At 37.4% G+C, this 23,510-nt stretch overlaps 1 protein-coding gene across 4 annotated transcripts in view; it reads right to left on the bottom strand.

Annotated features, from left to right (window-relative positions):
- Positions 1-4,153: 4,153 nt before the first annotated feature.
- Positions 4,154-23,510, bottom strand: part of ARAP2 (ArfGAP with RhoGAP domain, ankyrin repeat and PH domain 2) — a 163,525-nt gene continuing 144,168 nt past the window's right edge. For all 4 annotated transcript variants that reach the window (XM_064487557.1, XM_064487566.1, XM_031436241.2 and 1 more), the window contains 5 exons: positions 21,305-21,387; positions 20,197-20,232; positions 18,178-18,241; positions 12,584-12,718; positions 4,154-7,248 (listed from right to left, as the gene is read on the bottom strand). In XM_064487557.1, the coding sequence (XP_064343627.1) occupies positions 6,865-7,248; positions 12,584-12,718; positions 18,178-18,241; positions 20,197-20,232; positions 21,305-21,387 (702 nt within the window). In that variant the 3' untranslated portion in view covers positions 4,154-6,864. The remainder of the gene's footprint in view (positions 7,249-12,583; positions 12,719-18,177; positions 18,242-20,196; positions 20,233-21,304; positions 21,388-23,510) is intronic.

The raw sequence follows: 23,510 nt of genomic DNA, 5'->3' as shown, positions 1-23,510 counted from the left end.
ACTCTGATTTTAAGAATTCCTTGTTAAATTTTCCATTGTTTTACTATAATGTACTTACCCGAAGTTATCTTTGTATTTACCTTGCTTAGAGTTTGGATAGCTTATTGAATCTGTTAATTGACATCTCATATCAGTTTTCAAAAATTCTTGGTTATTATCACTTCCAGTATTGCCTCCTCCCTGTTTTCTGTCTCCTCTTCCTCTGGATATCAAATTACATGTATGTTAGACTTTTTCTTAGTGTCCCACATATCTCTCTTTTCTATTTCTTCCAATTGTTTTTCTTTGTGTTCAATTTGGATGTATTTTTTTAAAATTTGTCTTGTGGGGAGGGGATAGCTAGCTTAGTGGTAGAGCATGTGCTTAGCATGCATGAGGTCCTGGGTTCAATCTCCAGGACCTCCATACAAATAAATAAATAAATAAAACCTAATTACTTCCCCCCCAATTTTTTTTTTAAAATAATCTGTTTTCCAATTCATTAATATTCTTTGATTCACATCTATTATTTGGTTAAACCCATTTTTTTTAAACTTCAGTTACTGTACTTTTCACCTCCAGAATTTCCATTTGATTGTTTAAATTTCAATCTCTGGCAGAATGATACAACTTTTTTCTATATTTTCTTTTTCCTGTATTTTGTGATAATGTTAACCGTAGCTGTCATTGTATCCCTGGTTGGTATCCTGATCATTTGTGAATCTCTGTTTTTCTTAGTATTTTTTCTCTTGGTTTTTGGTGATAGGGTCTTGTCTCTTGAATTCTTTTTCAATGCCAGACAGTGAGGAAAAAATGTTAAGGCTATAAGCAATATTATCTTTCTCCAGAAAGGACTCATCTTTTCATGTTTTAGTAGAGCAGAGGTTGATGATTTTGACCCAGTCAGGGACAGAGCTGAAGAGGCTGTGGGCAGTTTTGATGATGATCTGTCAAGATTTCAAGTTATACCTATCCTGACCCATGGCTCTTCAAGGCTTCCACCTGAAAGCCTATATATTCACAAGGATCTCTCTCTAAAAAACTCAACTCTGCTAGTAGAAACTTTCTACTGAGCTTATTAGCCTACTGCCCTTTGTGGCATCAGTATTCAGCAAATGTTTTAAAAGGAAAACTAGCTATAGTCAACTTTCTATTCTTCCCTTCTCCCTGGGATCTTAGTCCCTTGATGCTCTAATTTGGCTCCTTAGCTATACAAGGGTACAAAAGCTGTGCTGATTTATCTGTCTGCAAAGAGCATCTCTCAACTTGATCAAATACCAGATTAGTATTTTTAACTTCTTGCACTGTGTTTAGATTCTCTGAATCTTGCCCCAGGAAAAAGAACAACTGTATAGCATCCCCCCACATCTCTAATGTTGCTACTTCCTCAAAATCTTGCCACCTTTATTTCTATTCATTTCAACAATAACCTTTGCACAGATTTTTAACCCATTGTTGATAGCTTTTAGGATTTTGGGATCGTTTTTCTTCAAGCTACTTTATTATGTTGACTTTATTCAATATATATTTCAGTAGTGACTATAGGCTATGGTATAGGCACTGTTCTAGACACTGGAAATCAGTGGTGAACTTAAGATTCTGCACTGGCTGAGTTATGTTCTAGTGGAAGTAATTAGGCCATTAAAACATATACTATTAAATATGTAAATTACCAGGTGATGAGTCCTGTGATGTAAAAAAAAAGATAAAGGGGATAGAAGGTGATGATGCCATTTTATATGGGATGTTCTGAGGTCTGTCTGGTAGGAGATGTTTGATGGTGCCTTAGATATGGCATATTTGGGATGACAGATGAACACTCAAGTGGAGATGTAAACTACACTCTGAAACTCAGTGAGTAGGTCCATACTGAAGTTAAACAGATGGGATAGCCAGAAGATGTACTATATTTAAAGCTATGAGATTAGATGAATTCCTCTAGGACTGGACTATATAAAGATGAGTAAATCCTGTAGAGGATCTGAGAAGACTGACCAGTGAGGAAGGAGAAAAACTACAAGATAATGATGTCCTAGAGACCAATCCGAGAATGATTTCCACAAAGGAGGGGTGACCAACTATATAAAATGCTACAAATAGTGGGTGATGTGTTGATTACGATGGCTGAACACTGACCATTTGTGTTGTTGTTTTGGAGGGAGGTAATTAGGTTTACTTATTTATTTATTCTTAGAGGAGGTACTGGGGATTGAACCCAGGACCTTGTGTATGCTAAGCATGTGCTCTACCACTTGAACTATACCCTCTCCCTGAAAACTGATCATTTAAATTGGCAACAAGTTTGTTCTGACCTTGCAAGGAGCAGATATTATAGAAGAGTGGGAAGCAAAATGTTGAATGAAGAGGGCTCAAAGAGAAAATGGGAAGGAAAAAATAGAAGGCAAGAAGTGAGACAAATTTTACCAAGACTTTTTTTGCAAACAGAAGTCAAATGAGGCCTTAGCCGGAGGGGAAGATGAGGTTCCCTCCCGTGAGATATGTCACTGTTAATGTTTACCTGATCTCGGGATCATGGAGTGGCATATCCAGGTTGATTGAAATGAACTTTTGTCTCTCCTTAGTTTAGTGAATGTTCAGTTATTTAACTGAAGACCTCTCTGTGTTGTTCTTGAAAGGAATAACAAGATTCTCTATCAATCAGGTGTTGTGAAGCATCAGTATCTTCACTCTGCTGGAATAGTGGTTCTTCATGTCAGAGAACTTCAATCTTTGTCATAGAACTTAAATCTTTTCAATCAGCACCAACTATACTTTTGCTGGACCACGATGTTGAATTGTTTGTGCTATATTATTTCAGTGTTCAAGTTATTTAGGCAGTGGACTTCTAAGTAGATACACCTCAAAACCCTTTCTTATTCTCCATCTATCATTATGATAGCTATAACTCTGATGTAATATTACAAAGATGTTCTGAGATATAGAGTAACAGTAGTGCAGACTAATACTAGCAAATTCAAGGGGGGATTCTGCTCATCTGATATCTTTATTGACAGATTAATATAAAAGTGTACTAGGGCTTCTAGTAACAAAATTCCACAGGCTGGGTGGCTTAAACTATAGGGATTTTCTCACGATGCTAGAGGGTGGAGGACCAAGATCAAGGTGCTGGTGGTTTGGTCTCATTTGAGACCTCTCTCTCCTTGGCTTCCAGACGGCCACCTTCTCGCTGTGTCCTCACATGGTCTTTCCTCTGTGTGAACACAGCCCTGGGTGTTTTTGTGTATCCACATTTCCTCTTGTAAGAACACCACTTAGATTTGATGAGGGCCCACTCCATTAACCTCATTTTGACATCATCACTTCTTTGAAGACTCTATCTCCAAATACTCCAAATTTGGAATACTAGGGGTAGGGCTTAAACATATGTATTTAGGGGGAACACAATTCAGACTATGACCTGTGGTAATCTGTTCTCTTAGTGCATAACAAACATTTTTAAAGGAATGAGAAAAAAACTGTTAGAAGCAATCTGAAAACCAGTAGTAAAAAGTGTCAACTTAGACCAAGTGAGAACTAAAAAAAACTAATAAATAACATTTACTGTGGGTTAGGTATGTGATATACACACACCCACACATAAATATATATATACATACTGTCGTCTCTTGGGATCCGCAAGAGATTGGTTCCAGGAACTGCTGCAGATACCAAAATCTGAGGATGCTCAAGTCCCATAGTTGCTCACGGGTTCCATACCTGCAGATTCAACCAACCACGGGTAGTGTATTAAGTCTGTAGTCCACAGTTGGCTGAATCTGCAAATGTGAAATGTGTAGACACTGAGGGCCAGCTGAATATTTATTGAAAAAAAAATCCATGGATAAGTGGACTTGTGCAGTTCAAACCCTTGAACAGCATTGGGGTTGGGGCACTGACCTCTGCCCAGTTGAAAATCCACATGTAACTTATAATTGGCTCCCTCTGTGGACTCAGCCAGTGGTAGATTGTGTAGTACTGGCTGTTGAAAAAAATATGAGTATTTGTGGAGCTTCACAGTTCAAACCTGGGTTGTTCAAGGGTCACGTGTATATTAGTCATCACAAAGTCTACAGGTGTTATTCCCACTTCTTGGATAAGGACACTTAGATTCTGAACTTTAATCCAGTATGTCACAAAAAAGTCTTAAATCTGTACAGGTATCTGAATTATTAAAACCTTTATATTCAACATATAGCAGTCATGGCAGAGAATATAGGGATATACAACATAATTTAGAACATTTTCAACAAAAACTTGTTAAAAATAATAACTATGGGATGTAAAGCAGATGAATTTTAGTTACCCACAGGACTCCTTTCTATGCTCTGTATTTCCAAATGATTAGAGATAAACGTGATGATGTACACACAACAGGATATTGTTCACATGAAACTAATTCTGTCTTTTGTTGCGTGAATAATATGAAAGTCTTGGTGTAAATTTTGATGAGATGATGAATGTTTTCATCATCTCCCCAGAGTGATTATCAGAAGTTTGAGAAAACACACAAATATATGAATACTACAATCTGTCCAAATAAATTTGATGTATTTTCAAAAATATTTCTTTCCTAATACAGTTTGTGTAGTTTAGGATTAAAAATTGCCCAATGAACAATGCAAATTGGCAGCTAATTTAGTTATGCAGACATATTTTTACTTCAATTACTTTTGCTTAGTTTTGAATTTTCAGTGCCACTTTGATAAATCATTAGTTAATGCTTTGTTTAGAAATCAAATATTTAAAAGCCATGTCTAGTAAGTAACTTTAGGGCTTTAGAAGTGAATGAGTACCATCAATTTGTTTGTGTCATGTTTGCATATATTCATCATTTTAAAAGGAATAATATTCATACTGATGTGCTTGAAAAAATGACAGCTAGCTTGAAGTATATGTTAAATTCAGATTTTTAAAAAAGGAAAACAGGAAAGGCAATCTATTTGACTTATTTCTCTGTCTTCAAAAGTTGAAGGTGGTTATTTTGAAAAACAGTCACACATTCAAGTGGACTTGTAAAACAATTTTAATTTTTACTCAAAATATGTGAGATGTCATCATTAGCCCTTATCTTACACTTGAAAAATGGAGACAGTTGTACAGGAATGGATGGGAAACCAAAGTTATCAGATTTTAAGCTCAAGTTTCAAAAGTATTCAGATAAGGCAGGTAAAAATATCCAGATACTTTCCTGTTGTCCAACACTGTCAAACATAATTTTCATGTCTGCTTATTTCATAAAACATAAATAGTTTTAGATTTTTTTCATTAAATAGTATGATTTCTTGCTTCAAAGGAAGGCTGCCCAATAATGCCACCTATTTTATAAACTGACCAGCAGTTTCTTTCTTTAAAAAAATTCCAATCTATGTGGATTTAAAGAATAGATGTCACAAACCCGTGGTAAACTGTCTTATCACCACCAAATACAAGTGATCAGTATTTTACAATGAAGCAACTCATAGCATTTAACAGCACATTACTGTACTATGATTGGACTGACTGAAGTGTGGGCTTTTGAACAAAGACAAATTCAGATAAGACACCTGAATGACAGAGGGGGCAAAAAGAAATGGGAGGAGTAAAGCTTGGCTACATAAAATAATGTTAATCAAAACTCACCAGACCTAATAAAATTCTAAAGAAACTGATGAAAAGTGATGCCCTTAATGTGAACTATAATTAGGTAGTATTGTCTGTCTGAGGAAAATAACCAACTCAGTAGCTGCTCTTTATGTGGAAACAAAAATAGAGGGCTTTGTCTTATCATTAAGCACAGGGAGGAGACTGCTGCTTTATTAAAAAAAAAAAACCAACCCCCCCCTCCCCCAAAAACGACGACAACAAAAAAAACCCAGACTAGATTAAAAGTTAACCCCAACTCAAAAATGGCCACATGTTGTACACGTCCAGTAAATTCTGGCATTGCAGAAAAGACATTACAACCTTACTTAAAATAATAAGAAATGAACATACAAAGTAAAACAATAACAACAACAAAAAACAAACAAAAACAATAAAACCCTGTGATGATGAATGTTGCGCGTACCAAAACCATAGTAAGGAACTCTTTCTCATGAACAAGTTCCAGTCAACACTGAACTAGAATGAATCTCAACAGCCTCCTTGACTTTTAGGACATTTGTTAACTCTCTGCCTCTTTTAAAAAACCCTAGTGTTGTTTGACAGGCAGCCGCTAAAACCAACCGTACCTGCTTTTCAACTTCCTTCCCTGACTGTTCCCTAAGGCGGACCCTATGTAAACCTAAAGACATACAGCAATTTTATTTACAATGTTTCTCAAAGTGCAAAATGTGTTACATATAGTTTCATAGGCGTCATTTAAACACCACATTTTATACAATACAGTACAGTTTGCAATTTCTGCTCATAAATTACACCACTTAACAGACAGCTGCAGTTGACCCTTGAACAATACAGGTTTGAACTGCACAGGTCCACTAATACGTGGATACTTTTCAACAGTAAATACTATAGTACTACACCATCTGCAATTTGTCGAATCCACAAATGCAGAGGGATTTTGGATAGGAGGGCCAACTATAAATTATACACAGATTAACCCGCCAACCCCCATCCCCTGTTGTTCAAGGGTCAACTGTACTGCAAAAGGCTGGCCACTCAAAGTAACCCAATGCCTTCCTACACAAGGTTTATTAATACAGCTGAACTGTACAAGCTTTGTTCAGACCAAAAAATGGTTAATCTTACACTTATCACATATATACATATATAGCTTAAAATGCTCTTTAAATGGTTAAGGATAGCTAGACCGATCTCACCAACCAGGAATTATCTTATAGTTTGGTTTCCGGTTTGCAAACATTGTACACGATATTTAAAAAAAATAATAATTTGCAATATAAGTCATTTTATTTCTTTCTGCACGACCTGCTCCCCCTGTAACTCTTTTGGAAGGGGTCTTGACCGCTGCAGAACCACGCTCAGCTCCTCAATGACCTTGGATGGTAACTTATTATTAGTGTCCAAAGTAGCTTTGCCATTCCTGTCCTCGGTCTTCCTCAATGTCTTTAGCCCTTTATGGCCTTTTGGTTGCCCTTGGAGGACCTCAGCCTCTGTGTCCTCCAGACAGTTGAAACTCCGATGTTTTCTGGTTCGACTTCGAAGTTTATCGTCCTTGTGCTCCAGGCACTGGGCCACAAGGGAAGCTCTCCCCTTCAAGGTGCTGTCCCCAGGCTCCTGAACACACTTTGCACCGATCCGCAGCCTTTCGAGTTCTGCTCTTGCACTCTAAAAATAAAACGAAACATCTCACAGGGAAGCAAGATCTGGCACACTTTGTTTCAAAAATACACTGCACGGAAAAGTTGATGCTTCTTACACGAGAATTTCTTTCTGTGATTTAGGTTCTAACTCTCCTTTGGCACAAGCAGCATGTCTGAATTTATAGACTGATCTCAGAGCTACAAAATCAACTGAAATATAGACCATGGAAATTCATTTTAACAAGCATTTAACGTACCACTTCAAGGGTGTCTTTCAAGTTAGGTACTCAAATTGACTCTCATTTCAAACTTGCCTCTTCCAATTCACTTCTGCTTGGATGTGTCACATGTTCATGCATCTATAATTCCTAGTGTTGTACCCGAAGCACAGAGAAAAAAGGTGGTCTCTGTGGCCTGCGAGTCTCAGAAATGCTCTGCACTACAGGCCCCTCTTTGCGATTCACAATACATGTTAGCATGTTAAAGAAGCTGAGAGATGTTACAGCGGAAAATCCTGTTTGACTTCTTTTTCTGTTTATTTTCTTCCCCCAAATATTTGACTAGTGAAATCTTTTCCTCATATAATGCCTATTAGAATCCCACAGACACATTTCAGAAGACACTGGAAGGTACACACAGTTATGTATTAAAGCCCACTTTGGTATCAGTGGATTAGAGTACACATTCATTCGGTGAACTCTAAGTGCCCGCAGGTCCCAGGGTCCAGGTCCACTGAGACAAGACCTGCGTTGGTTGCGAGCTGCACTTTCTTCACTAGCGTTCAGGGCGTCTCGTGACTGGGCAAAGGGGACTACACCCTAATCAAATGTGAGATTAAAAAAATGAACAACAGAGAATCCAGCATGTACTGGGTAGGGAGCCCCAGCTAAAGGCTACCCCCCACCGCCCTCAAACTGGGTCAGGGTGGAGGTGGGGGCAGGAAGGGAAAGTCATCTTTCTTTTCACAAGCAAGAGTTGAAGAAATGTCTTCGTAATTTCCTTAGTAAAAATTGCAAAGCACAGACAGAAGAAATCTCAAGGAGTTTATTTTTTTTTTTATTACATTACAAATGTTGGAGAGAGAGAGGGTGAAATGAAAATGATAATATTAAGAATGAAATTGAGTAGCATCAACAGTGTAGTAACTAAGGATGTCCAATAACATGCTTCAAAAGGCAACACTTCACCTTTTAATTTTTCTCTATAGCACTCATCACTTTTTTAAAAAATGGTTTCTATTATTTTCTTATTTTCAGGGGTGTGATTATATTTATTTTTTAATGGAGGTACTGGGGATTGAACTCAAGACCTTGTGCATACTAATAAGCAGGCACTCTATCACTGAGCTATACTTTCCCCCCGCTAAATTGGCTTTATTTGTTTATAACGGAGGTACTGGGGATTGAACTCAGGACCTCATGCATGCAAAGCATATGCTCTCCTATTGAACTATTACCCTCCCCCTTCACTTTCTAATATACTATATAAGCCACTCATCTCTTGTGATTGTCTGAATGCCCTGCTATAAAGTCAACTCATTGCAAGAAGGGTTTCTATTTTTTCACTTTTGATTTGTTCACCCTATTACAGAGCATGCAGACAGGAAATGATCAATAAATATTTTCTGAATAGTGACTGAAGAAAGGTTTAAAAAAGTTCAGATGTATAATATTCTGTTCTATTTTCCTAAATCCCAGCAGATCAAAAGAGGAAATTATGAGACAAATTCAAGCTGAATAAAAACAATTTCATCAATGTAATTTATAAGTATTTTGTAATTTGGAATTTTCTGATAAGATTAGGATTATGCATTATAGATAAGTATTTCTTCTACACTAAAATCGATAGGAAGAAACATTTAGTTATTTAGTTCCTAGCTTAATTCCAAAGTTTCATTAGAATATGTTAGAGGTAGTGTTGATAACTGCACAACCATGTGAATGTAATTAATGAACTGTGCACTTAAGATGGAAAATTTTGTTATGTGTATTTTATCACAATATATAAAAAAATGAGAGATTAGTAAAAATGATGACTATTAGCATAGGAATGTGACAGGGAGTTTTATAAAAAATATAATCTTATTAAACAGTTTCACTTGGCATCTATTAGGGAAAATCAGGGATATAGAGTGGTTTTACATATACTGTAATAATAGTTCTCATTATCTTTCAACTATCAGCTGAAAGACTTTAAGAATCTCTTAGATGTTGAATTTAGAGGACAAATATTAATATATGTAATGCTGAAATTTCAAGTAAAACTATAGTATTAGCCTAAATGACATAAGCTTATATGAAGTGGGGAGAGGGGGATGAAGAGAACTGTTAAGAAGATGAGAGAGGGAGTGATATGCATGAACAATGCGGTGTGTGGAGGGCCTTAGCCTGCTGTGGGGAAAGAAAGCCAAGGGCATTGATGCTGTGGAAAGAAGGACATCCTTTATGTGCTGCACTGTTCTTAAAAGACAAGGTATGAAATTGGGAAAGCAAGAGGTAGCCTGGTCCAGACGATACTAGATTGTGTCAGGGGGCGTTTAGAGAAAACTGTTTGAATGGGAACGAGGATCTGAAAAGGAGTCGGTCTCCCACCAGAAAAAAAAAGTTCCTCTATCACAGTCAGAGCAAGATGCAGGAATGGGTGAGCAAATCTCTCACAAGGCTCTATACTCTGCCCACATGTATTTGTCTTTATATCTAGATGAGGGCCAATGGTTATGGAGGTCTCATGATAGCAAAACGTAGTATGACCAGTGTACCGATTACAGCAGAAACTCTCTTAAATGACTTTCACTACTGAAGTCACTGTATTAGTTGATATCATCTCTTTGCTATAAAGTATATATCACTAATTTATTCTCATGATAATGTTTTAAATGCTTTATACTTTATATGATTATTTACACTACAGAATATATCGTGCAGAAATAGAAACCCAAGGAAATGACCATATGCTCAAAGTCACACAGGTGGGAGTTCAGAACGGATCCGAGGCTGGCCTGTTTGAAACCAGTCTTCTTTCCACCACATCAAACTGTGCTCCAGGATGATGACAGGGGAGAGAGGTGTTTAATGGGCAGGATTCTAGGTCACCATTTTCTGCTTCAACTGCATCATTTTCTTTACTCATAATTTTTGTTTTACAGATTCCTTTCAAGGCATTCTTGAAAGGAAAGGCAATTTTGGAAACGAGTGAATTATTCCATATTCCTTCCAAGGTCCTAATTTTGTCTCAATAAGTGTTAACTCTGTGCCAAGCATTAGTCTAATAAATTCTCAAGTATGGTATCATTTAATCCTCACAAGCACCCTACGAATTAAGGGCTTCTGTTATCCCTACAGGCTTACAGATAAAAGCTGAGCACAATGATAAAGTGTAGGTACCCAAGAGTAAGCAGGAGGGCTCTAGGTAGCATCTAGCTTGTATGTTCTTAAGCACTCTGTTGGCCTCTTCATCTGATTTCCTTTGCCAACATCTTACTTCCCCTGGCTTATTCAGCTAGCTCACTACTAATTTACTCAGTTAATTTTAGAAGTCACTTCCTCCAGGAAGCCTTCCATGCCCAGATGAAGTATCCTCATTCTACCTTCCACTGAGCCTCATGAAAGCAAGACAGATCACAGAATGGGAAGTCACCAACTTCACCAGTATGGCAACAATCTGAAAAGCAATCTTTCTTGAATATATCCATTGATAAAGACTACATTTTTCTAATGAATATAACCTACTTAATAATATTTTAAGCTACTTTATTAATATATTTTCTTACACATTTACATAAATCTAATCTAATTCTATAATATTTTAATGGTTCATATGAAAAACTGTAATTTTAATTCCTTTTAAACTTTCAATGTTTTTCAATGAAAAATACTAAATATTAAAAAATTTTCTTTGCCAAATATGTTGAATTACCACATTTACCAAATTTACAAAAAAGTTTGGCTTAGTTTAACTACACATATGTTTTCAAGCAACTAGTATTTCATGGCATTGTTTTAAAAGCCTTTAACAATTTTGTTAGTTTTAGTTGACCAAATTTCTGATCTTAAGTATGCTAAAAAAACAAAACAAAACGAAACAAAAAACTGTCTCTGAAATTCTGAATTTGGGATTAAGTAACAAACTACTGTATATTAAATCATCGTCTCAATTCCATACTGGATACTGGTTGATATATTTGATTCTAATAATTTATCTTTCTCTTTGTTCCATAATCGATCACGAGGCAATGGTAGAAGAAGCTGGGGTTATCTACTCCCCTACTTTTCTTCACTGGTTCAGCTTGGGTTCCTGGGAAGATTCTAGATTAGCTGAGGAGGCCACAGCTCTGCAGAGCAGTTGCCAAGAGAAACCTGTAAGCACAGAACATCCGGAGGGACAAGCGCCTGGGCTCCTGGGAGCCTTCCTCTTCCCTGTGTTTATATCAGCACAGGCCTAAGCAGGCAGCGAAGGAAATAAGCCATTATTTTCAAGGCTTTTATCTTTTAGAGGAGAGGCATATTACAGTGGAATAAATGTTCGAAATGGTAAAACATTTAAAAAAAAAAATCTGATCATTAAATTAAAATGGCTTTCATCCTTCAAAAGTTATTCCTGTTTGGAAAGCAAGAAACACACAGCTTAATCCCAAACAGAGGCTCTAAAAAGAAATAATATCTTCTATGTGCTTTTCTTTTGGAACTCATCTAAGGCATCGAAACTTGCGCTAGTCCCGAAGGGTCAGTTTTGAGTGTAAACAGCCTGCGTCCTTTCCTGAATCAAGACTGATGCTCTTTATGTTCACCCTGCCCTTAAGGTGAGAAGGAAAACAAATAGCAGTTTTCATGAAAGATGCCAAATTTCCTTTATTGATGCTCAGGGGTCATCCTGTGGTTCCCTTAAATGAACTGAGACACCCCATGGGTTCCCAAACCACTGGAATTTGATTGTGTTACTGGAATGTCTAGTCACAGTGTCTCCAGACATATTCTGCCACAGGCTTATTCTAAGGAGGTTAGATGTGAACTTGGAAGACTAATTTGAGACTGCAATTTTCACGAGAACTTCTGTATACATACTTGACATTCTTGGCTACTTTAGGGATAAAAAAAAAAGCAGTACTGTGCATATGTAATTGAGTGGTCAATGACATTATTAAAACTAATCATTTAAGACAAGTTAATAAAATAAAAAACTTCAAAGAGTGGCACAGGGTTATTCATAAAGTTTTCTTGATGGATATGATTTTTACTACGCTTTCCAAAGTAATTATTACTGTGGTTTTGAAACCAATGCAGTAATTAATGCATTGAATCACCTTATGACAAAAGAAAACAAATGCTATAATTAATGGAAAAACAAATAAAATCCTAACCTACCTCAATATTTCTCCGGGCTTGGGTTGCATTCCTCTCGTGCTGGATGGGAATTAGAGGCAAACCTCCGATTTTGGGATTTTTGGTGATAGAACGTTTTCGCTCCTTTCCAGCTGGTGGCCATATATCATTTTCATGCTGTGGAAACACAATTTCCTGCTGTTGGTGTGTGATTTATACCATGTGGTACACCAGGTTACATAGTCACTTGGCTCCTTTTCCATACGTCCAAGTCAGATGCTCTGTGTTCCATGAGGCGCCCCGTTGTAATTATGATGTTAACTCTGGTGGCGGAACCACTCCAGGATGCAAAACTCTTACGTGAACTGAGCTTTGAGGCCTCAGTTCAATTTCTAGGTTTCAAATACATGCCTTCTGTACTACTTACAAAACCATGAGGGGGAATATGTTTAAGGAAACCAACAAATGTAATACACCTGCCTACATTTCTAGGCCCTGGAGTCAAAATGACTATACATTCATCTTCTCTTCCCACAAAGACAACTTTCGTGTAAAAATAACTTGATGTTACATATACCCCCAAGTCAACCTAAGGCATGACTGTCAGTACAAGTATCTTTGTGATCTTTGGGAAAATGTTACTCTTTCATCTAACTGAGTTCCAAAGAACTGCTACCTTATACCAAGACATTCACACTGTACATTGTGCAACAGAACATGTGGTACATTTGTTCTCAGATTACTGACTACATATTCTGGCCACTGAGCAATTATAGATATGACTGGAGAAGAGTTAATTTTGCGAAGTGGAGAAATACCCACAGGTAAAAATGAAAGCTCTTAAATGATAAATCCTGAAGATATGCATATGAAAGGAAAACCTTTAAAGAATTTTTCTACCTCTCAGGGTAGATTAACTTTTCAGAAGTTGGGAAAAACAAATTGATTTTCAGATGACAACCTATGAAAGAAATACAGAATACCAACTATACTGAGAAGCTTAGAGATGTTACTGATGAAATGAAAACCATCTAGTAAATTATATAGCTGAATACCTACTCGTTATTTTCTTCTGTTAAGATAGAACAAATTTTTACTCTTAGGTTGCAATCTGTATTGTAATATCACATTTTATACAGCCAAAAAATTTAATTTCACAGATGTTGATTGTGTGCTCATTACATAATAGCAGCTAACTTATATTGAGGGGCATACTGCTAGACTCTGTGCTAACCATACCTTGCCTGTGGTGGATAACGCTGTAGTAGACATGGGTCTGCTGCTCACTGTCTGACCTTGACCCTTACTTTCCAGCTAGTTTAGTTTAGTTTCATTTGCTCTAAATATTCTTTAGACTTCTTGAGATCTTCAGTCTCTTCTCTACCACCATTCTCCTTTCACATTCTTTCTTACTTCCTTCACAGCCTGCCTTGGATTTTCACAGTCAATCAGTATGCTCACTTCCTTGCAATATGTTCAAGCCGTTTGCTGCTTCTCTTTCTATAATGTTGGCCTGGCCAAGCCCTAGTTAAACCCCATTTAACTTACTCTGTTGGTGCCTCCAAAATGATGAAGATCAGTCTGGAGATTCATCTCACTTTTAAATTTACCCTCAAATTTCAAGTGAGCACTTAGCATTCCCTTGACATTCTACTCCCATACCACTGGGTTCCCGACCTTCTGAAGGTTACTGCTCATCTCTTACTCTGCCCCAACACTTCTAATATCCCTCCCTGACTCATTGATTTAATTTAAAAAGAACACAAATAACAAATGTTGGCAAAAATGTGGAGACAAAGAGAAGGCTCATACAATTGGTAGGAACGTAAACTGGGGAGCCACCATGGAAAACAAAAATAAGAACAGAACTATCATATGATCCAGCAATTCCTCTCCTGGGTACATATCCGAAAAGAAACCAAAAACAAAGACACTGATTTGAAAGGATACATGCACCCCAATGTTAATAGCAGCATTGTTTACAATTGCCAAGAATGGAAGCAACCTAAGTGTCCATTACAGATGAATAGATAAAGCAGATGTGGCAAATATATACAATGGAATACTACTCAGACATAAGAAGGGATAAAATTTTGCCATTTGCAACAAACATGGATAGACTTGGAGGGTATTATTACGTTAAGTGAAATAACTAAGACAGAGAAAGACAAATACTGTATGATATCACTTATATGTGGAATCTAAAAAAAAAAAACCAACTAGTGAATATAATAAAAAAGTAGACTCACAGATATAGAGAACAAACTAGTGGCTATTGGTGGAGAAAGGGAAGGGGGAGGGGCAATAGAGGGGAAGGGGATTAAGAGGTGCAGACTATTAGGTATGAACAAGCTACAAGGATATAGCATACAAAACAGGGAATACAGCCAGTATTTTATAGTAACTATAAATGTAATACAACCTTTGAAAATTTTGAATCACTATACTGTGCACTTGTTATTCATATAATCTTGTACACCAACTATCTATCAATAAGAAATAAAAAACTAAAGGAAAAACAACAACAAATTATTAGTAATCATTCAAGAATTTCATTTTCCCACCACGAAATGTACATCTAAGGCCATATAAACATCTCTTCCAATCAGTATTTTCTCTGATTACAAATAACGCTTCTCCAGTCATATCTATAATTGCTCAGTGGACCAGAATTGAGTCAATAATCTGAGGACAAAGGGGTCACACCCTCTTTGGGATAATGACTTTTTCAGCAATAATGAACATATGTGTTTGCTCACGTTGCTTTATGTCTGCTCAGAGCCTCTGCTGGTTTAACATTCTCTCCTTCAATTCCTTGATAGAATTCTCAGCACCCAAAACCTGATTTCCTTCTTCCTCCATGCTTCTCATTCTTCTGCTCATTTTTTCTCTTCTGTTTGACCTTGAAAGTTTGCAGTGTCCTAGGGCTTATCTGTCTTTCCTCACGTTCTCTCCCTACAGCCTCCCCTCTGCAACTGTGCATTCTTATTCTCCCTCGTTCTTATATTCTCTCTCTCTCTCATCTCGCCCAATCCCCTCACGGCATTTCAGTACAACCCAAATGCTGGCTCCCACCAGACTTACATTTCGGCTCCAAACTTCTGCCTTATGAGTTTTTGATTCAGACACCTAACCTGCTAATCAGCCTATCCATTTGTATGTCCAATAAGCATCTCAAATTTCACATGGCCACAACAGAACATTCAATGTTCTTCTGCATCTCTGATGATGTCACCTACGTTCACCATCTGACCAAGTTAAACAGCTAGGACTCTTCCTTGATTTCTACTCCTCCCAAACTGCTATCGCCAATCAATCTGTAAGCCGTACTGGCTCTACCTTCAGATACTCTTGAATCTGAATATGTCTCACCAGATCCACTGTTACCACCCTAGTGTGAACTGCCATCTTCCACAGAGCTGTTCTTCCTGCTTCCATCCTTGACCCCCTCCAGTGCAGCCTCAACAAAGGAACCACAATTTTTTTTTTAAGTAATATAAGCTGATTATATCATTCCCTAGTCTCCCACTCAGACTTCCAATCTCTGACTACATCAACTGCCCCCTGCCTTCCTCATCTCTGACGTCCTCTCTCAGGCCTTCCTGATGTGCATGGAATGAGTCAAGAGGATGACATGTCAGGACCTCGGATTTGCTGGCCCCTATCCCTGGAGTGTTCTCTTCTGTCCTGGATACCTGACTCCCTCACTTCAGACAGGTCTCAGCACAGCTGTCAGCTACTCAGAAAGGATTCCCTGAGAGGCTTTCTCAACTAGCGCCTTCCTTACATCAGTCATGCTGGCTTTCCCTTCCCTAGCTTATTTTTATCATTTCATCACACTAATACCTATTAGAAATTGTATCAGATTATTCTTGTTCCTATTTTAGAAACACTAACTGAGCATGTGAGCATGTGCTTTGTCGGAGGCATTGGGCTCTGTGATGCAGATATACATGTAGTTTTAATAAGGCTGACATGGTCCTTCCTCTCATGGAGTTTATGTTTTAGTAGGAAAGACAGACTTGAAAAACCTGAATATGCAAATGGTTTTAAACTAGAGCTACAATGTCGAAGTACAGGATGCTAAGGGGTCCTGCAGCCTGAAGGTCTAATTGGTCCAAAGATCAGGGAAGGTTTCTCTGAGAATGTGACATGTAGGCTGAGGACTTTCGAGGCAGTGGGGGAGGATGGGGATGGATATTAGAAAAGTATTTCAGGCACCACAAAGAACTCATTGTAAGGGGCACTCACTGTTGATATGTGTGTATTAACATATTAACTATTAACATTTGCTACTTTCCTATCTGTTTTCCTATGGAGGTGAACCATTAAATCCTCAAATCCAAAAGGACCTTTGTGTTTACCTTAATCTTAAGAAGTGGAATGAACAGAAGAAATGTAATTGCGCTGAGTCTCTGGGGTGAACACAACAAGGGAGGGCAGGTGAGGCAGGGAGAAATAACTTGGTGGTGAGCGTAACCTCTGCTTCTGGCTATTTACACCTTTCTTTTCAACTACAGAGTCTACTGACTTCAATTATAAAAACAAAAACATCAAATTTAGTTATGCCATAAATCGACACTGTAACAGTTTTAGACTCTCTGGTTCCAATTTTACTAATACTTCAAATCTACCTTTTTTTTTTTTTTTTTAAGTAGGACTTGAATATCTGAATTTTTAAAAAATCTCACAAAAAAAGAAGAAAAGCCTCTAAGAAGTTAGCAGCCGGTCTTTTTCTGGCAACGTATTCCCAGGCAGTAATAGTACAGTTAGGCTGTGAAGAGCAGTGTTTATTAACCACTGGAAAGGTTAATAAATTAAATGAACAGAGAAAATGGTTTTCAAAACAAGGACAAGATTCTGGGGTGAATTAACTTCTCACTTGTAAGAGAAACAGGGAAGTACATCCCGAGTAATAAAGAGTGGCAACTTAATTGTCACCAGTGAACTTCAGTGCTCTTGTGGGGGAAGCATTGCTGGGCGTTCAGCCAGACAAGGCTGGGGATGAAACCAGTCCCCTGTTAAGGGGACTATTTAACTGTCCCTCCAAGGGGGAGTCCTCCTCTAGGGAGGCCAAATGGGAATGGGAACAGGTGTCGGCCCCTGGCGCCCCTGGGTTTAAAGCACTAACTAAATGTACGGTCCTGAGCAAATCACAGAGCCTCCGTTAATCCTGTTCCCTGATAAGCATAATCTTGCACGATTTGTTGCAAGGAGTACACAAATTAATTCTTTTGAAGTATTTAGCATGCAGTATGTATTCAAGAAATGGACATTCCTGTCCTTGTTTCTGGAAAATCAGGAGGCCATGGGGAGAATAAGAAGGAAAAGAACACATTTTCTAAACAAAGGTCAATGGGATGACAGCTTAGACAAGCCCCTCGTTCTTATATGACCATCTTGAAGCACCTCTTGCAAGCTAAGGAGCTGCTGGGCTGGCAAAACAAAGCCTCAACAAAGAGTAAACTCTCTTTCAAGGAGTAAGGGGTAAGTCTGCATTCTCATATGTTTTAAAAAATGAATGAAAAAAAAAGTATGTGCATAAAACTCATGAAGAATTCTTTGAAAAGCACCACCACATGGACATTTTTCCTTAAACAGTTATTATAATTGATGGTTGGAACAGATAATCATACCTGGGCAATAAAGACATTGGCCATCCACTCCATCTGAGTTTGTGAACTATCACAACACAGGTGCCTGCAAAACAAGGTTTATAAAATATATAATTCAAGAAGACAATGGGATTCTCCAGTGTATTTGTTTGGTAAGTGATCATACCTCTTGGAGTTTCTTCTGATCAATGATGTAATGTAATCAAAATGGGAGTATTTCAGTACAAGTTGCTTTAGGCTTCTGTTGAGTGTATATTACCAAAATAATAGTTTAAATATGTTCATTTAAGCAAGACATAGGTAAAGGGAGCTGTTGAAAAATGATCAGCAATATTTTTGGAAAGGCAAAAAGGTCAATGTCATTTGCTTTTTCAGGTACATAATGGTAAAATATTTTCCCCCAGAAACTCTGAGCCTAAGAAGAAAAATATGTGCACATTTTCTTAAGAGCAGATTTTTTAAAAAAGGCTTAGAAGTCTCCATCATTATGATTATAAACATTACTTTCCACCAGACTCGCGAAAAATGAACTGAATGAAAAACCACTGCATGTCCAATAACACTGACTGAGTAACCTTTTATTGAAAACCTACCTAAAACAGAGATCTTGCCCTCAAGGTTCACACAGTCTATTAAAGGAGCCAGGAATGTAAACAAATAAATTATAACATGTGAGGAAAAGAGAAAGTGAAGTTAAACACAAACATAGAAACAAACAGCACACTTGGGGATGACTTGAAAGTTGTTTCCTGGCAGAGGAAAATAGTGTAACTGATGTTAGAATGGTATATGGATATTTCAGTGTAATTATATTATTTCTATTCCTGTATTATAGATAATTTATTTGGAAAAATGTTAAAATGAAACATCTAAAAATAATTCTTGCTTCTTTCATTAGAGTCTCTTAAAAACAGTGTCCCTTCCCATTACCACATCAGGAAAACTGTTCTCTCCACAAATCATTTTAATTATGCACCCACGGGTACAAAATATTATAGATGCAAAGAATAAACAAATAATGATTAGAGCTGAGAGTTTTCTGATGAGACTTTTGGAGCATTTTGGCTAGGGTTTGAATACAAAATGACAGTTGTGTCTGCCAGATCAGCAGGAGGATGAAGTGATGAGAAAAGTGAGTAGCAAACACTACGGAAGAAGGTATAGTAAAGGGACCATGCAGATATGAAGCAGCAAGGCATGCCTGGCGAACTAAAGACAGATGACTGTTTTATCATTAGGGAAAAAAGGGAAAGTCATGGGAGATAAAGCTGATGGAGCCCCATGTTAAAGGGTCTTGTGTGCTGTGCTTACAATCCTGTACTTTATCCTGTAGGTGCCGGATTCACAGGAGAGTTTTAAAGCAGAAAAGAAGCATGAGAAAATCTCCTCTGGTGCTGGGTGGAGAACGTACCAGAAACCAAAAGCAAAGTCAGAGGCATGAAGAGCATTTAGGACTCCTGGAATCATCCAGGCAGATGAATGAAGGAGTGGCCCCACGGACAGAATGGGTCTGGGCGGATCAGAGAGAGAATTAAGAGGCAGATCCCCTGCAGGTCAGAGACTGATTAGACACAGGGAGGTGGGGGAGGAGGAATCATCACCTGGCACAATGTCTACAGAGAGTGGCTAGATCCTGGTGACATCAATGGAAAAAAGTACCTCTATGGAAAGAACAGATTTGAAACCAATATATATATTTTAATCTGAGTTTTGGCAAATTGTTATCCTTTATTTAAAACTGAATTTTGCCTGCTTATCCCATAAAACCAGGGATTCCACATTTATATGATAACTAGGAAGAAATCACATGTAATTTGTCATAAGAGGCATTGACAAACAGGATACATGGGACTGAAATGGACCTACACCCTGAAACAAATCTATTTTCCCCTTCTTAGGTTCAAAGTATCTAGAAAAGACTTTAACTTAGGTGAAACATTTCCTGTCTCTAGATCTATCTGCCAAAGAAAGAATAATGTTATTCATTTACTGACGTTATCATCAGTATGTCAAATCCAAACCTGCCAGCTGTTAACTTACCAGTGATGCTTTTCAGAATACGCTGTCAATCCCCAACTGCATCATGTGGGAAAAAAAACACATGCATACATATTAAAAATGATACATTTTACAAGACTGAAAACAATTAGATGTTAAGGAGGTAATATTTAATGGTGGGAATGCATAATAGAATTGATATTCACAATTGATGATTCATTGGGTGTCATTTATCTAGAGATAAAGATAAATACTGAGGGATTTGACTACAAATTTAAATATGTTGAAGAGAAACAGAAGGAGTCTTATGATGTTATGGGGCATGGGGTAAATCTCTCAGAGGATATTCTGGGCTGAGTAAGGACGGATGTCCAGGAAAATGGCCAAAAGACAATAATTTACATATTGATTTACTGATATTGTGAGAGATGAAAGAATGTGCCCATTGCAACACAGCTATATGTGCTGGGCTTACAAATTAAGCACAGAGGCAAAAGTGAGGACATTTTCAGTGATAGAATCTGAAATCATATACAGTCCATTAAAACGATGTTTTATGATGTTAAAAATATTTGTGCCAACATCAACTAGCTAATCAAAGTAATCTGTGATAAGAAAGTGTAGTATAACCTGAATGCTGGGTTGATTCAGGTGTTAAAGTGAAGCCAGGATTAAGAGGGGTCTTCTTTCTACCATCTATGTGCTATGGATTTATTACCAAATTCAGCAAAGCCAAAAGGGCAAATTGTAGAGCCAGGACCAAGATGTTCTAAAAGCCAAGGAAGCTGGAGGGCAGCATTTGTCCTTCTGTGGGTAGACTTTTTTGCAACACTCCTTAACACCACGAGGGTGTGACTGAGCAAGAAATGGGACATAAAGAAACCCATATGCTTCCCAGCAGACGGGGTCTTCTGGGGGTTTCCTGTTCTACACAGAGGACATGGATCCACCCAGGAGCTTGACTTGAGTAGAGACATCATCCTTCCTTATCCACCCACACAGGCTCCCTGATCTGCCACAGATCCCCGGCCACCTGTCTGTCTAAAACTTAATTCAGACGAAGTTAGACTAGTGCCACGGATCCCCAGTCTCTTGAACAGACATACTCTCCCGTGACTTTGTCAACAACCCTTCCCTTCCAAGCTGTTACCTTGTTGGAGGCTTCATTTTCTTTTTCACTCCAAGATAAAACTTCATTGAACTGAGAGAAAACATTTTGTCAGGTTTACTGCTCTGTAAAGGAAAACAAAATAATTTGTAAGGAAACACATTTTCAAAATATCCTTACATTTTCCTTGAGTGTTAATGATCATGTTTAGAATTGTTTAGTTTCTTGAATGTTTCATGAACACAATACCAAGTTTTTAGTAAACAAAGATTGTCCTGATTACAATATTACAAATTTAAATAATTTTGGATATATATATATATTTATAAATAAGTGTATATGTACATACAAACACATGCATACACAATAATTCCTTATTCAAAACATCTGGGACCAGTGTTATATCAGAATTGATAATTTTTCAGTGTTTTCATATTTAAAAAAAAGAACAATATAATGTATATGCAATATATTCTGTAACTCAACCATACCACCCGTGTTGTCTGGGGCAGCACCCTGATTCAAATATATTCATATTTCTCTACAGATGCATGACATTTCATACAGTGTGAATAAATAAAGGCTAAAATATTGTTATGGGCTGAATGTTTATATCCCCTCCAAATTGAAATATAACCCCCAGTGTGATGGGACGTGGGGGCTTTGGGCGGTAATGAGGTCATGAGATTGGAGCCCTCGTGAATAGGATTAGCGCCCTTTTAAAAGAGGCCAGAGAGCTAGCTCACTCTCTTTCTGCCATGTGAGGATACCAGGAGAAGGTGGTAGTCTACAGTTCAGAAGAAGAGCCTCACTAGAACCTAGCACACTAGCATCCTGCTCTCAGACTCCTGGCCTCCAGAACTGTGAGAGAGAGATTTGCTATTTATAAGCCATTTGGTCTATGGTACTTTTTTACAGGAGCCTGAACAGATTAAGACAAGTATCTTCATGTTGGTTTAGGTCAGGTTTTGCCACCAAATGGGTTATGACTTTCTGTACTTTTTGGATTTCGGAATTATAAAAAACAGACTATGAAACTATATGGGTATATACTGAACTACATCAAATATCCATATTAATGAAAATTTTCATGAATAACTCATGAAAGTTGACTATGAAAAAGAATTTACATTTATTCTAGATCAGTTATATATCCTCCATACACATCCAAACATATTTATCTGATTAATGTTAAAAATTGTTTTTAAATCCTTGAACCATCAGGAAAGTTATCTGACAGAGGCAAAACTTAAATCATTATGCTCTAAGTTAAAAACTTATTATCAAACCACACACACTTCATTCTTTATTCTTGGTAACCCTGCAAAAGATTTTATAAAGACAATAGCCATGGAAATAATAATTAAAACAAGCTTTCCCCATATCCTAAAAATTTTCAAGGAAATCTTTTTTTTCAGTCTGGTAGACAGACAGCATTTACAACCAAGAGCAAGGAGCCTGGGGTCAGAGACCTGAGTACAAATCTGGCTTGCTACTGGCTAGCTTGTGACCACACATTACTGCTCTTTGCTCTTATATGATAAACATATTGACTATCTCATGTGGTTATTGTGAAGATTAAATGAGAAAGTAAAGGGTTATTGTGAAGGGTTATTGTACAGATTAAACAAGAAAAATTGCCTTTAAAGGGTTTAGGCCACTAACTGACCATATACTAAGTGCATAAGAAATTAACAGCTATTATTATTATAAATTTAGGACACACTGCTCCATAGAAATAGGAAGACAGACAAGTTGTTAGAACCCTAGGACAATGCACAAAAGCCCATTTAGCAAATACGTAGCTCAAATCAGTCCTAAATTCTATAAAAGTTAAACTATCCCTGTGAAGTCTTTTCTTTATGAAAGAAGTTGAATTTGAAAAGTAAAGGGGAGAAAACATGTTTATAAAATTAAAAATTGGTTTCCATGGAGGAAACAGGTAGAAGAATATAGAGGAAATATAGAGGAAAAAGTAGGCAGGAAGAAGGTCAGGAATTAAGCTTTGGGGACCAATGTTCCCTGTGGCAGCGATGATAAGGCCTGGAATTTACATGGTGGATTTACTTCTAGACACCCTTATCAATAAGTTTTCTATTACCATCATGGTACATAACTTAAAAATAATATTTTGGACACTTTTCCTGTATGACTAGATTTCTTGAAATGGAACCACTGGGTCAAAGGCTAGGAACATGATTAAGAAGATTTTGGCAAAATTGATCGGTTATGTTTACTTACAATTAAA

This window comes from Camelus dromedarius, chromosome 1 (assembly GCF_036321535.1).
Source record: "Camelus dromedarius isolate mCamDro1 chromosome 1, mCamDro1.pat, whole genome shotgun sequence".
NCBI classification, from domain to species: Eukaryota; Metazoa; Chordata; class Mammalia; order Artiodactyla; family Camelidae; genus Camelus; species Camelus dromedarius.
The sequence above is the reverse complement of the archived record's forward strand: the minus strand, read 5'-3'. Positions and strand labels throughout refer to the sequence as shown.